Source organism: Populus nigra, chromosome 13 (genome assembly GCF_951802175.1).
Source record: "Populus nigra chromosome 13, ddPopNigr1.1, whole genome shotgun sequence".
NCBI lineage: Eukaryota > Viridiplantae > Streptophyta > Magnoliopsida > Malpighiales > Salicaceae > Populus > Populus nigra.
This window is the reverse complement of record NC_084864.1, coordinates 13563007-13579763: the sequence shown is the minus strand read 5'-3', so window position 1 is coordinate 13579763 and position 16757 is coordinate 13563007. Positions and strand designations below refer to the sequence as shown.

The window sequence follows — 16757 nt, the reverse complement described above, 5'->3', positions numbered from 1 at the left end:
TATCAAAACAATATTATTTTAATTTTTTTTAATATTAAAATTATGTAATTCTAAATTGACTAGGATTACTTGGATTAACTCGTCCATATCAGGTTTAATCACTGTGTCTTGTTCTATATTGTGTTCTTTAGTCAATCTGGGTTACTAAAAATGACTTCATCTTCAACAACGTCTCTCCTAATCGGGAACACATTTCATACTGAGTTTTCCATCGGGTTACTTATCGGCAAAGGTTGTGAATGAACACTTCATCTACAAGGGGTGCGAAACTCTAAATGTATCCAGGTGGTTTCCCATCTAGCTAGACAAACACACACACACACTAGATATGGGATTCGTGTTTTATCGCAAGCCAGGTTGAATTTTTTGTAACATTAAAAAATAATACTCAAATGTTGTCTAGTGTTTTTAAAGAAGGGAAAAATCAACAATTCAATGTAATAAAAACAAAATTAAAAAAAAATGATTGTCAATTTCCAAGAATCCAAATATAAATGGATCAATTGGGAAAAAAAATTAGTGAACAAAAAAAAGTTTAAAAAAACAAAGCGCTAGCAAACTTGGGTGAGGTCGCCAAAACTTACAGGTAGGATCGTACAAATATAATAACTTAATAAAAGATAAAATAGAAAAGAAAATAAAGAAAAAGAGACTTAATTTTTAATTAAAAGAATCGAGTTTTGAAGGATGAAACTGGAAATGATAAAAAAAGCAGTCTAAAATAAACCTAGATCACCCAACCAAACCTCTTATGTAGATCATAAGATAAGGATAACATGATTGAAAGGAAACTAGAGAAAATAACAAAGTTTCTTTTTCAAAATAAAAAACTTAGAAGAATGTGATCGGGGATAAAAATAAAATGATGTCAAGCTGTGTTAAATTTTTAAACTCGTGATCCTGGCTAGTAATTAAATTGAAAGCACCTCATTTAAAAAATCATAATTTTTTAACTCAGTTCAACCCAACAAGTTGACCCGGAGCTTAGACTAGGCCATGTTTCAAAAGAAAAATGGAGGGGGGTCCAGTGTGAAAAAAATTAAAAATTGGGTTGATCCATAACTCGTTCAACCTAAGACAAACCTATTCAAAATCAGGTCAAAACTCGTTGACTATTTACTTTTATTTTATTTTTTAAAATGATTTTATTTTTATTTTTTTACATCAAAACAACTCTTGCATGATTTAATTTGAAGTCTGGATTAAATAAAGAGTAGGATTAAGAGTTTTCAAGGTTAAAGGTCATATTTAATAATATTGTTTTTTCTACATGTTCTGATCAATTTTTCTTACATTAATATCTAGTAATAACTATTTGAACCTATGTTGGAAGCATTTATTATTATGAAATTATTAAATACTTACATTGTAATTTCTCTTCATGAAAACATAAAACCCATCATGCAATTACTTATTCATAAATCTCAAATATTTTTATGAAAAAAGGAGAATACAAATCCCAATATATTGATTCGAAAGTAAATGAAACTGTGATGACTTTTTTATTTTTTGGAAAGGACAATTTCATGCAACATTATATGATCTGTACCGGTGGCCTCAACATTATAAAATCCATTTTCATTTCCGTTTATGTATTATATCAACATAATGTGAGAAAACATTACGAGTTTTTTATTTTATTTTTAATTACAATCATGGATGGTGCGTTGAATTTAATCTCATTTTGAATCCTAATCAGACAATCTGCTGAAATAGATGATTTCTTATGTTCCTATGCAGGATTTTCATTTCTCTTTCCCTCTACCATGTATGATGTGTAAACTAATAGTGATTCCTTTCTCTGATAATCAGTCAAAGATAGTTAATATTATTACTTTTATTTATATAAAATAATATTTAATTTGAGATTTTTTAAGTGTAAATTATATCGAGAATTTGATAGTTTATTTATTTTTATTTTAAAAAAATAAATTTTATATTCTAAAATTTATAAGTTCATAACACTTTATATCGTGTTAATCCATAGAAAAATCAATAAAAAACATTAAATTATTTACAAGATTATCATTATATTTTATTTAATTACTAAAATGACCTTGCAATACTAATGTTATAACTTTGTCATTAAACTAAAAAAAACCTTAGTCCTCGTGGCTAACTTTTCTGCATCTTTTCTTTCTTTCTTTACCTTTTCAATCTCCACCGAACCCAATAAATAATTGAAGCCATTATTTTTTTTTCTTTTTCTTTTCCTTTTCAATTTCAATTGTGCAGAAAGCTCGGGTGTAGGTAAATAAACAATGGCAATTTTTAAAAACATAGAACTAATCAATCTCTTTCAAAACAAGTTGCAAGCCCTTGTTCTACAGTCAAATCTGGGGTTTGGGAAGCACAACAGTGCTCATATATTTGAGTGACTTGGTTGTTCTAGTGATGCTCTGCTGCTTGCGATATTTTGTTAATCTACACTTCATTTTCCTTCTAATGATCGCCCTTTTCCCTTGTATAGGATCTAATTCTGCAGCTAGATGATTGGATGTGCAGATTACGAGATTGCTTGTCATTTTGCCACAATGCCATCCATGACGAGAGAAGAATTTTTTTTGAAGTGGACGTGCTTAGTTTTTCTTGGTCCTGCTGTCAATCTTGTCAAAAAGTCATATGGGGTTATTTGTCAAGCCTAGCGGTTTCTATGGCCTTAGAAGCCTGTTTTCGGATGTACAAATTGCATGATCTACAATCTCTACTGTGGATTTTGCATCTCTGCAAGTGTTTTACAGTGAAAGAGACTTGTTGGGTTTGGATGGCAGCTTAATTAGTACTTCAACAGAGAAAGATTTTGATATGTCGTTGGATATATTATATAAAAAGATATTTTAGTTGTTTTATCAAATTAAAAAAATTAAATTGATTAAGTACTAAATTTTACGATTTTAAAGGTAAAAAAATATTTTTACTGTATAAAATAATATGTGAAGACAATAATAATTATATTCAATCTTTTAATAACCAATAAATCAACATAAAAAGATTAAAATGTTATCATCTCTCAACTGTCCACTTTTTCTACCGAGAAACACAAAGATAAATTTACTATAACAATCCATAGTAAACTAAATCTATCGCTATAGTGAATTCATTACATTAAAATGAGATAAAAAAAATTGTAGAATTTTTTAAAAATAAAACATATATTGATGCCATTTCATATATAATTAATTAACTTCATATACTTCTTAACATTTAAAAGCTTTGATAATTATATACGTTGTAGTAGCCTGAGCAACCTATCATATATTAATGAATATAAAATTAAACTGATATTGATTGTCTTGATCAGAGACTTAATTTCATCTAATTAAATAAATGCATGGTTGACAATAGTATTAGGTCTTATCTAGTTAATTAAGGGTCAGAAGGGCAAGCACGCAATCATTGAATAATAAACAAATGATTATTATCCAATCTGAGGAAGCATGAGAAATTATATTTGAAACTAACCTATTGGTTGCTGAAGTGGAAACCATGTAATGCCTGCATGCAGTTCCACTACTCCTCGCAGATTCATGCTGAACGATAAACAAAACAATGAGCAAGTTCCTATGGGAGCCATGTGAGTGAAAAAACCTATATATATATATATATATATATATATATATATATATATATATATATATATATATATATGAAACTTTATAATTATAGCTATAGTTATGTAACAAACAGATATTATTCATCTTCGTTCTTAACAAAAGAACATGTTTTTCAGTTTTTTATTAGAAAAATGAAAAGGAAAAAGAAAAAGAAAAAAGTTTTGTATTAGTAGTTTAGGTGAATTCTAGTTTTTCTTTAAAAAATGTGAATTTCAGAATTTTAGCGGGCATTTTAACTATAAAATTTAAAAAGATATTTGAAAATGTTATAGTGTTTGCTTTTTAAAATGTTTTTTTCTTGAAAATGCATCAAAATAAAATCCAATGAGAAAGGGCTAATTGAGAAACCATTGAAAGTTTGAGGTAGTGAATAATAAAAACTTTTAGTTCAAGGACTATATATTAAGCATTGACCAGCATTAGAAGCCGTACATGTTCTTAAACGCCAGCAGTTTCCGACGATGATTGTAGTGGCCAACTCAACCGGAGAAGCACTGACCATTTTTTTGAAATTCGTTTGCTGTCATTCTGCTGTTTCATTTAAATAATTAGAGTTTATTCTTTGTACATTACACCTGTCTCAGTGGCATTAATGCATGTGATTAGCCATGTGATCCCTTGCAATTTAAAACTGAAACATGCTCAAACTAAAATTTCCTCGCATTAATTTTTCACTCTCCCAAAATTAAATTAAACTTGCATCAAGTCGTTATGCATGATTGAAGATATTGTTGTCCGGTTACTTCAAATATTGACCAGAAAACTCATTTGGTTTGATGGCTTATATTTGATTTTTTTCACTATTTATTTATTTACCGTAGATATATTACCATAATATTTAATGATTGAACTTTTTTTATCATGATTTTTTTCATTAATATATTGTTGTGATATATATCAACTGAATTTTTTTATTGCTAATTCCATCAATAAATACTGAAAAAAATATATCAGGGGAATCACAATTAAAAAAATAAAAAAAAACTAAACAGTGTTATAACATATAAGTTTTTATAAACGCAATACCGATAGAATTACACCGACAATACAATTTATATTTGAATATATAAATAAAAGTATTATATCGATATATATCGATGACATTACAGATAATATTACAGTGTAATTCAAATAGGAAATATATATATATATATCATAATCAGAGAATTCTTGAATTTATTTTCTTTTTTCCTTTTTGTCTTTGGTTTCATACAGTGACCAGCATATTTTAGACTACCTTAGTGATTCAGGATGGAGCCAATCCTTTTAATTATACAGCCAACTTCCCTAAACTCACTCCAACAAAAAACGAAAATTAATTATATTATATAGAATAAAGTACCTGCAGGCGATTATAAAATAAGTAAGAATACATAAACAAAAATGTTACATACACAAATTTTAACAATAATTAATATTTAATACAATTAATTTGGGAGATGATCGATATAACAAGTGATGCATGCATGATCCCATACATCACATTCAAGTTTGTGTGTATAATTTTTGTATCTGTGTGCACTCTCTCTATAAATATACTATTGCTCGGATGTGTATTTTGTTTTATAAATACTATAAAAGTCCGAAAATCCCAAATTTTGCTTTATAAAAGGAATATTTCTTAGCTCATCAGCAACAATTGGAGAGTCAATATGTAGATCCCAGAATTTTTTCCTATGAAGATCTTTTGCAGGTGTACGAGCTAATGATGAACAAGACCTTTAAGTGTTTGCTGGCCCAGCTACATTTGCGTAGATGAATTTACATAAATTTAATTAATTCTTATCATACAGGTGCATGTAAACTATGCATTAATGTCATGTGCAATTACATGCTCGACAGCTTGTACCTGTGATTCTCTATTATATCATAACCCTTTTCATAATTGTCTCCAAAATTCCATTTCATATATATATATATATATATATATATATATATATATATATATATATATATATATATATATATATATATATATATTCTTTTTTCATCATTGATATTCTTCTTCTTCTTTTGGAAGATGCTATTGTTTAAATCTAGTTTACTAAAAACTGAAAATCTTAATACATGATGGAATCAATTTTGCGCCTCATTGAAAGGAGGTGGAAAGTCTCACAGTGGACAACCTGGCTGCTAAAAATGTGGGATCTTCTTTTTAAAGATCCTAAATTTATAGAAATTGAAGTGAGGCAACTTGTTTACTATTGTGATATAGGTTGTTTTTTTTTTTTTTTGCTCTGAAATGTTTAGAAATAATATATATATTTTTTATTTTTAAAAATTTATTTTTAACATCAGTATATTAAAAACATTATAAAAACATGTAAAAAAATAATTTCAAGTGAAAAAAATTTAAATTTTTTAAAAATATTGTTTCTGCCGTAAAAACAAACATGCAAGTGTCTTAAACCCATTAGACCTCACTTTTTGAGGGAAAAAAATGAAAATATGAGTATTTAACAATATTTTAGTGTTTTTATTTACTTATTTCTTTGAGTAAATTCCAAGAAAAAATCAATCAATGTCTTTTTTAGATAACTATGGAGTCAGGGAATCAGCTACACTAAATTGTTAGTCAGCATATTCCCTTATATACCATGTAATTGCTCTTATGCATACAATTTTTTTCTGTAAGCAGAGACATGATGGAACAATTTGATGACTAGCTAACTTTTTTTTTGTGTGCTAAGAATGAAAGTTATTGATAAAGAATTCATAATTAAATTGTTGATTGATATAGATCTTCGTGTAGGAGTCTTCATGTAATTAACATGAAGATAAAAAAAAAAAATGGATAGATTCTCTGGAATTTAGAAACTGGGGCAAGGTTGCAGTCACAGTTTTCATTACATTATCATGAAAATAAGATTTGATTACAAGTCTACAAGATCTCCACATGAAAACAAACGAAATATTTGCTACAAAATCCAGCGTTGCCTATTTCCAAAACAAAGATTTTTCTTTGCCTGTGAAGTAATTGTTTTCACATGATATAATCACATGGAAATCACTTCTCTTTTTTCTTCTTGGATTTTCTTGGACCAATCACTTTGAGCTTGAGTTTGAATTTCTGTCTTTAGTCTGAGATGAGAGTATGGCATCAATGGCTCCCTTTACTTGAGAAATATCAGGAGCTTTACCACCTTGAACTGGCCAGAATTCATCAGTGGCCAACACCTGCAGGAGCAAAAATAAGAAGAAATGTCAAGGATCAATTTACACTATTCCACACTATAAAATAGGAAAAATTAAGGAGATAGAATTATCGAAGTAATTACCTTTACTTGCAATTGAAGAAACTTAACATAACTAATGGCTTTCTCTAGCATAGTAACCAAATCAACCTGTGTGATATATCATAAGAACATAGAATTAATAAACTGGATCCAATTTTACAAGAAACTCATGGTCATTCTTGTCTAGAAGCCAAGGGAAAACACAACTGAAATTGAAGTCTACCTTGGAGCCGTTAGGGACTAAATCCTGCAACATCTTAAGGCGCTCGCTAATCCGCTCTCGTCGATTCTGAGGAATCAAAATCATTTTGCTTAATTTGAGAGCAAGATTGGTAATTTTATACTGAAACCTGGTAAGCCTTGAAATGTTGAAGCAAACCTTGGCAGCAATACTTTGTGGATCCTTAGCTGGACCAGCAGACTTGGGTTTCGGCTTTTTTGTGGCACTGTCGCGTTGCTTCTTTAAAGCCTGCATACTCTCTCCCTGCAACCAAAATCACTTCCAATGTTAGGACCATGAATTTTGTCATTGATTTATAATTCAAGAAAAGGGTCGGCAACAATTATGAAGAACATGGGGATGATAATTGATGACAATACCATATTGGGACGCTTATGGAAGCTGCTGGCATCTGGTGTTGCAGAATCGGGAATGCTATCAGTAACAATTGTGGATTCATGAGTGTATAACCAATCACCATGGTTTTCCTTTTCAGCACTGTTGGTTATGGAGTTGAAGTTGCTTGCACTTTGATAGCAATTAAGATCTTCCATCAACCGAGGATTTGCGTTACATTTTGGATTGATTTGGTTCCACTGGTAATTGCAACTCAAATTACCCTCCCAAGCAGAGTAGTCATCTTTGTGACTACTAGTTTGAGAAACCCTGTTACTTTGCTCAAAGCTAATCAAAGATCCATTAGCATGCATGATACTATCAAATCCAGTACCTTTAAAGTTGATCAAAGAATGAGCTTCCTCAACTTGATTGTCAGTAGCCTGAAACACTAGTTCACCAGAATTTGCACTGCTGGGACTGCCAAGAGAAGGAGGAGAAGGGCTCATAGCTAAATTCTTGATCATAAGCCCACTATTTTTCTCAAAGTTCCTATCTCCCTCTTCATCAAATCCATAATTAGGCCCCAAAGAGGAAAGATCCCCCATCACATTTCCATAAAGGGCGCAAGTTTGAACCGAATCCATACGGTCCTCGGCTAGTGCCATTGAGAGAGAATAAACTAGAACTTGAACTTACTTTGGTCTAGCTCAAGCTAAGGCTAGCATATGAAGAAAGAAAACAACCTCTAGCCCCTATTTGTAGGAACTCAAAGATAATGGTATTATATTAATAATATATAATTTGCATGTAATCCTTTCACTAAGCTAAGTGTGATTGGTGGTTAAAAGTCCAAGTAACAAGTATTTTATTTCAATAATGAACTAATAAAAGAATTTATTTGATCTTTGTATTGGGATTGTTAGCTGGCAGATTGGTGAATAATAAAAATGGAAGAAGAAGAAGAAGAAAGGGGAAGGTAATTAGGGCAAAGCAGCAAAAGCCTCGGCGGATGTATCGGCAATCCCACGTCTTTCAGATTCCCATGTAGTTACTGTACACCTTCAAGAACTTAGACTAATGTAGAGAGGGTGCTTCCTGCAATCTTTCCTTGTAGCTTAAGCACGTGGATTCATGCCCTATTTTATGATTTTCTTACATTCCATGCTACTGTGTGAACTCGCTTTGGTGATTATAAAATTGTTGCAACCGAACACTTGATTGGTATAATTCATCAACTATTTGAACATTGAAAATTCCTTTTCAACAGTTCACTAATTTTGTTTCCAAAATTTCTCACATGTTAGCATCGTTGCGTGATTATGATTTTGAACCCCGCCATGTTTTCTTAGTGGTATGGCTACTTATTATGAGGACCAAATCAGAGATCCGACACAGAGAAGAAATTCAATACTTCTAAGAGTTAGGACCATGCATCTTGAAAAATGCATGAATTTGAAGATTTATATATTATTATTATTATTATTATTATAAAACTAGCACACCTTAGTTGAAACTCATGCAGAGGTGGGTTTAAACTCGTAATTATGATATTGTCCCATCTAAACTCAATGAACATCCTATTTTGTTAAATTAATCAATCAGACAAGCGTGATCCTCAGGAATTCACATACGTAAAACTCTCACTTTTGACTTTGGTACGTTTAAATATATGATATATTCATCAGCTACATGCCTAGATCTATAATAACGCAAAGGACCACAACATTAACGAATATTTAACTAAGCATTATTGGGCATAGAATAAATTCATCATCAATGGAGAAAGTTAACAAGACTTCGAGGAGTGGAGATATAGTTTAGGGTAGAAAAACTATCCAATCAGCCGTACACCAGAAGCCACCATACCTGTATTATAAAGAAGACAGAATAACAATACATTGAAGTTAAAATTCTTTGGCTAATCACCAGACATTTTAACTATATCTTTTGCACACCCTAAGAAGATCATCGGCCATGTTTTCTGTCAGATAAGAAAAATGCAAAGGATAAAAAATGACACAAATGTTAGAGCTGGCATTGGAATAAGGCAAACTCCTTGTTTCAAGGAGATGTGTTGTTTCTCTGTAATAACTTTACTGAACCTCATCTCTATGTGCAGATCAACACACATCTTTTCTCTTAAAATCCCATCATTGTTAATTAACTTGAGAGATACTGTTGCTAATTGCTCATATTAAGACTACGTGCTTGCTCAATCCACCTGGCATGTTCTTCCTCCTCATTATTTTTAACATTGATTATTATTATTATCTGTTCTTCAATGGATATTAAGGTTGATCTCTCTACTACATTTACTCCTTTTTCTTTGTCCCCTTTTTCATTTACCAGCATGGAAGAGCAGATAGGTTTCCGTTGCTCCATTGTGCCAGACCCACATAATACATCCAGAGTCTTTGACAGCAATGTATAATCATACTGTCAGACTTCTCCTAAGAAATTTAAATTTTAGATGTAACCAGTTCTTTATTATGGTACTGAAAACTCATTGAACACATACTTTTGAATTTGAATTCTACCGTCTTATTTTTTCGTCTAATAAAAAAATACAATATTATAAGATATAGTGATGAGACTATATAGCTTAAGCTTAAGAAGAAATAGCGAGTTTTGAGTTAAATTTTGTTATGTACAAGAAATGAATTCTGATCTCTGCAAGCATCTATATCAAGTTGAAGCTTAAGAAAACAAAAGACGTGATATTGTAGTACAAAGATCACACCGTAGGTCGTCTAACATATATAAACCTCCACTTTTAGGAAGGTAACTTGAACAATGAGGAAGGAGAATCAGATCTGTTATGTTGGCTTGATCCTGTGCAGCATTTTTAGTTCTCCTTCTTCGTGTCTAAGGTAGGCATATAGACGAAATGTGCATCCATGATCTTCTACAATGCCTTTAAGTTGAAGAATTCATTGCTAAGGATAAATTCGGGACAAGTTACAAGTCAAATGGATTGAACCGGATGAATTTAATATTTTATTTTATAAAAAAATATATATTATTTAAAAAAAAATCAAAGAAGTTCAACAGGATCATACTAGTTAACTGAGTCGCAAATCAACTGGAATTTTAACCAGGTTATAATAGATTATTTTTATTTTTATTTTTATTAAAACTTAACCCAGTCTAACCCCCAAATCATCCAGATCACATATGCATCAGATTCAAGTTGGGTTTTAAAACAGCGCTGCAAAGCAAGCTATGGAAATCTCCTCATTAATTTGTGCAATACAGGTTCATTGGATCACATATATAGACGTACGTAAAGACTCTTCCAGTGCATCTAAGTGGATGGGCATGATTCTGATAAGCCATGGAGATTGCAAGGTCCTTTAATCCAATAGCAGTTTTTATCAAGTCCTTGAAGAGTATCAGCTTCAGCCATACTTTTAACAGGAGGAGTCAACGTTGCAGGTTTGCTGGCAAAACAAGGCAGACCGAACTGGAAACTAACTCGAGAGAGGGACTTGGTTACTTGGTGTTTTATTAAAACAAGTTGTTTTGTTTTTTCTTTAAAAAAATCAGATCAATGTCTTGTCTAATTTAATTAAAAAAACTCGATTTGAATTAGGTTTCAGATCTTATAAGAAACTATGCTAGGAAGATCGATGATTTTGTAGCTTGATTCTGATTTAGGAGTGTTATATATGTTCTTTCATTCATGCATTAACCGAGGTCACCATAGAAACCGAACAAGGCATCCATTTGAGATTCAGTTCAATTTTATAAATGCAGCTGCATGCTTCAATGAGGAGGCTGGGCGGCTTTTTTCTTATTTTTTTAATCTAGACAACTTCATGCTTCAAATTTGATTTTCAAAATTTTAATTACTATATATTTTATTTTAATTTTGTTTTTCAATTTAATATCTTAAAACTTCATTTATTTTTATATTAACTTTAATCTTTATTTTTTTTAATTTTTTTTATCAAATTTAACTCTTATTTTTTATTACTATTTATTTTATTTTAAATAATTTATAAAATTAAAATTTATTTTAATTTTATCCTCTAACGTTTTTATCTATATTTATTTTTATTCTTTTAATAAACTTAAAAAATAAAATAAAATATTAATAAATCAATTTCCAAGTCATTTTTCCAAAAGTATTTTCCAACTTTAATTTTTAATTTACATGAAGCTATCAAATAATAAAAAATAATCAATTTACATAAATAATCTCGTTTTTCATGAAAACCTATCTCACAAACAACAAAACTAAGTAGCTAGAGAAATCCACCAACAAAAATATGGAAGAAAATGCTGGCCCAATTTAAGTCTCTAACATTTGAGGGAGTAATTCTCAACTAGCCAAAACATACAAATGGACCTTCACATGACTCTTCAATTTAAGGAACTAAATCCTCAATAACAGCCGGGGCTTTCTGCACAGGGATAAACTCTCTTGCCCCATAAATGTCATGAAAAGTTGGAGCAGAATACATGTCATGGACGCTGTTTCAAGGAAAACCAGTCGTAACCAAACTGTCAATGGTCATATAATGCAAGAAGCAGCTTAGGGTATACGCTCATTTATTGTTGTTAGCTATCATATCAGTAAAAAGGAAGCATAGAAGACCAATAATCATAAACAAAAAAATACTATTTCTACAGAACAATTACCATAGTTCCTACCATTAGTGTCTCATGTCTAATCCTATTTTACAACAAATGACAAGTTTTAGTATATACTCCTAACAAATATGCATACCCATAAAGAGTCATTAACTGCGGGCAGGAGCAGAAAAACACAGGTCAGGCTATTCATTGGGCTACAGAACAAGGTGATGCTTGATTCAGAGGAATTGCATCAGTAGGAAACCTGCATGTTGCACAAAAACGAGCTTCAAAGAAATGAATGAAAGTATAAAGGTGTTCATTCAATATGAATGAAATGATAAACTGAAATAAATCAGCCTTGTAAGTTTAATAGAAGTACATTCCCCTAAAAAAAAATTCAGGTTACTTCCAGAAAAACAAAATTTCAGAGGTGGAAGGTGATCCTTTTGTATCAATATTATCTTCTGGTTTGCTTCCAGAAGATTTGTTCTTAGCAAACAGCATAGATTGATCGTGTAAAGATGAATTATGGAAGTTGGTTTATTCACTAAATTGTCAAACCCATAAAGCATTTAGAAAACACATGCACATGCAAATTCAGAAGAAGACACATGATCCATCACAAGCAAAAATAAACAAAAGAACACAGCAGCAAGCACAGAAAAAGATATTAAAACTTACTGGGTATCAGTTTCTTTGTTAGCCTTTTTCTTGTTCTTCCTCCTCTTTTTAGCTGAACTAGAACCAAAGTCAACACCCAGAGGCTGTTCTGAAACAGTGTGCAGATCTGGTCTTGGTCTCTTGGAGTCATGGTGGGAAGGATGCATTCCTGAAGCTGCAGGTGGAATTGCACTTACTGGTACAGCATCCTTAACAACAGCAGTGCTTACCTCTTGCTCTTGATTGACTGTGGTTTCAGAGCAATGTCCAACTTTTACTGCCACAGGTACAATGTTTGCACTCACTGGTACAGCATCCCTAACAACAGCAGTGCTTACCTCTTGCTCTTGATTGACTGTGGTTTCAGAGCAATGTCCAACTTTTACTGCCACAGGTACAATGTTTGCACTCACTGGTACAGCATCCCTAACAACAGCAGTGCTTACCTCTTGCTCTTGATTGACTGTGGTTTCAGAGCAATGTCCAACTTTTACTGCCACAGGTACAATGTTGGGTTGGGAATGGCTTGGGTCCTTAACCCTATCCAATGCAGCATAGAGCTTGCTTTTAGACTTGATTATTTCATAAAGAATTTTTGATGACCCAGAATTACCTGTTTCATAGCTTGAATTAGTCATCACTCTCATGACCCATATATATATATATAATCGATAATATGAAGCAAATTCCCAATTCAAAATATAGGTAAGGGTACCTATAAGAGAAAGGATCACAGCACGTGCTGCCAATTGCTCAGCCTCTTTCTTGTTTCTGCCAGCATCACCAGTATAACTTACACCATCAAAAACCAAAGTAGATATGAAAACAGGCAGCAGCCCAGGCGACTGAACAGTGTTGTAAGTAGGTTTTTCACGATTCACCTTCACTGCAAATTCATTCAGAATGGATTTGCAAAACACCGTGTCCTGTAAATATAACCACACAAGAAAATAATAGGTGGAAAAGGAAGAAGCAAACTGTAAATAATCACACAAGAAAATAATAGGTGGAAAAGGAAGAAGCAAATTCAACATTCTTGTCACAACACAGTGCTCTAACTGGGCTATTCCATATTCACCTTGACTTACAGGACAGATTAAAAAATTATAACCAAACAATAGAAAGTGAAAAGCAAGGAAAGGTAAGACACAAAGCAACATTTTAAGAAAAACTGGCACCAACATACTAAAACTGTTTGTATATAAATAGTATCAAAACCATTATGCTTCAGTGCAATGCCTTTTTCTATTCATTTATATGCATCAATAAGAAGGGATTTAAAAAAATCAAAGACTGTAGAATGAACTGTGAATCAAGTATTGAAATATAGTAATCAGCAATATTGCATCAGAGGCAGCATTCCTTGAACCTAGTAAACAAATTTCCCAAGGACTATGGTGAACAAATTTCCCAAGGACTATGGCATTCACCGCCAAGCAAACAGGGGAGGGATCTATACATTGACATCAAGATTAAAGACAACTAACGATAATTTATTTGAACAAAAAAAACTATTGTTGTTTTTTAAAACTAAGGGATGCCACATAGCTTGTCACAACAAGAACTTAATCTTTGGAAGAATGTAATTAGCCTAAAATAAAAAACTAAAATATGAACAAATTCCCTGAAGATCAACAACAAAAGGAAGAAGAAAAGTTAATAGCATTTGACAAGGTAAAATTTACAATTTGTTCACAGACCCCAAGTAGAAGTGGACATCCTTCATCCTTTACTCTTTTTAGGATACTCTCAAGTGCAAGGTTCGCAACATCTTGTTCAGCTGCTTTTCGATGCAAGAAAGTTTTTTGGGATCTATACCGTGCTCCATCTACCCACACAGTCGATCTAAACCTTGGCATATGAGCAGGTCCTTCATTTAAAGTTTGATATACAGGGAGCTGTAAAGATGATTTTTGTGTGTATTCTTGCAGACGATTCTTGTACATCAGGTTGTCTGGAAGGCCTGAAAATTTCCATGCAAATAAAAATTTTAATCCATCTGCATTATCAAATATTCAAATATAATCAAACTTTAAACAATTACATACAAAACATGCAAGCAACAAACTAAATGTGAAATATCAATGGTGGGTGGCCATCAAACCACAATTAAAATTCATGAATACAGAATAATTAATATCACTTGCACATGATAAATTAAGATGGTTCCCTAAGCAAGACGCACAAGGCCATCTGCTAGCTTGTGCTGGTAAATTCCATAACATTGTTGGAACAAAAATCATAGGATTCAAGAATGACAACTAGTCAAATTTACAGTCAATAATAGCAGAGTGACCTTTTACTGAACACAGTGAAACAGATTTTACATGAAACAATCAATACTTTTTCCTTAATCAAGCAATTATCCAATAATGTCAGCGTACATCCACCTCTGACAATTATTCCAGAATCATTAAATAATTTGCCTTCATAGTCAAGTAGAGAAACTTATTACACCAACAAAATGTGTTCTTCTGTTTTATCACAACGTTTTCAAATAGTGAAACTAACGCTATCTGGGACTAATATCCAATAATAATTACTATTAATAAAAAAGAAAGCACTGTCCCATGACAGCAAAGAAACAAGATATTTTGTCACTTGGTAGCCTATAAACAACAAAAAAAAAAGTGATTCCTCTTTTTTTAGATAGGAGAAAAAAATGAGTACTTTTTAAAATTGAACCAAACTCAAAACACATTAAAGAAATGCAATTAAATAACCAAGACATGCACCAAAAAGAAAGTTTATTCAACTCTCTTTTTCTTTCTGTTTGTTTCGTAAGAATATGGAAGAAAAATCCCAGAAACGTTCAAGATACAAACTTTGTATTCCCCACAAATATATATATATATATATATATATATATATATACATATATATATATCAGAAACTAACCCAGTCAGAAACCCATTAAAAAAGTCCCAAAAAAAGTAAACACTCAAAAACCAGACTTTCAACAAAATGCAAACCTATAAAAAGTCACCTTTTTTCACTAATTTCTTGGAGAAAGAGATATTTTCAGAAACCCGAGATGTAAGGGTAGTGGTAGAGGCAGCCGGAGCCGGAGATAGAGTGGAATAAGGAGCTGGAGCTGGATTTGGCGTCGGGTCAGGAACTGGCGCTGGGTTTGGGGTCGGTTCATGAACTGGCGCCGGGTTTGGGGTCGGGTCAGGAACTGGCGCCTGATTTGGAGCTATTACTTGAGATGTAACTGGATGTGGAGCCAAATCAGGAGTGGTACAAGGAGGTGGAGGTGGAGCCAGAGCCGGAGGAGCTGGAGAAGGTGAAGCTGGGTTAGAGAGTTCGGATTCGGTCGGATTATCCATGGTTAAAAGAGGGTTTTGAAAGTGAAAATGAAAACTGGTTTTGTGACTGGTGCTCGAGAGATTTAAGCTAGATACGATATGCACGCACACGTGCGTGCGAGTCTTTCGTACTTGCTTGTGTGGCACTGGTTAAAGTGTTTGATAGTGTGATTCAAATTTATTTATTTTTTCTTATGTTTTTTAAAAGTTTTTTATATGACAATATTAAAAATTAAAAAATATTTTTATAAAAACATCTTCCAATGTATTATCAAATACACCATACAAGAGCTATGGTCGGTTTCACGATTCATAAGAACTACGAAGGTGTTTCATATATTATTTTTTTTGTATTTTATTCTTATTTTTTTAATGTTTTTGTGATCTAATTTCATAAAATAAAGTTTTAAATTATAATAAAAAAAACAAAATTAAAAAAGAGAGTGCCACAATATAAAACTTGAAAAAAAATGAAGAATATAATTATTTATATATTTAATTCTTATTAAACATACGTGGTGACTTTAATATTTAAAAACAAATTCTTCGAGCTAAAAAATATATCGAGTTGCATTTTATTTTTATTAAAAAAATTATTCAACTCGCAGCTAAGAACAAATAAAATTACCTGGTACATTTTAATGAGTAATGACTTCTTATTATAAAATTTACAATTGAAATTAGTTAATGTTTTAGGATCATCATTTCACCAAGAATTTAATTAATTAGAATTTCATACAATACGTTCATAAAAGTTAATTATAAGGATACAATTAAATTCTTTTCTTGAAAATATAAT

General features: G+C 31.6%; 2 protein-coding genes across 3 annotated transcripts; both read right to left on the bottom strand.

Moving 5' to 3' along the window:
- Positions 1–6423: 6423 nt before the first annotated feature.
- LOC133671627 (putative transcription factor bHLH086) lies at positions 6424–8159 on the bottom strand. Its single transcript, XM_062092435.1, has 5 exons — positions 7451–8159; positions 7230–7334; positions 7074–7139; positions 6893–6958; positions 6424–6791 (listed from the first exon to the last, which is right to left on the bottom strand). The coding sequence occupies exons 1-5, from the start codon at positions 8072–8074 to the stop codon at positions 6660–6662; spliced, it is 993 nt and encodes a 330-aa protein (XP_061948419.1). The 5' UTR covers positions 8075–8159; the 3' UTR covers positions 6424–6659.
- A 3420-nt stretch (positions 8160–11579) lies between these two features.
- Positions 11580–16063, bottom strand: LOC133671676 (uncharacterized). Of its 2 annotated transcripts, XR_009834334.1 has the most exons (6): positions 15637–16063; positions 14336–14613; positions 13366–13576; positions 12672–13263; positions 12142–12252; positions 11580–11885 (listed from the first exon to the last, which is right to left on the bottom strand). XR_009834334.1 is itself a non-coding variant. In XM_062092499.1 (5 exons), the coding sequence occupies exons 1-5, from the start codon at positions 15977–15979 to the stop codon at positions 12195–12197; spliced, it is 1482 nt and encodes a 493-aa protein (XP_061948483.1). In that variant the 5' UTR covers positions 15980–16063; the 3' UTR covers positions 11580–12194. The 2 variants fall into 2 exon arrangements, 1 of the variants encoding a protein (XP_061948483.1); XM_062092499.1 differs by having other exon boundaries at positions 11580–12252.
- Between the last annotated feature and the right edge of the window lie 694 nt (positions 16064–16757).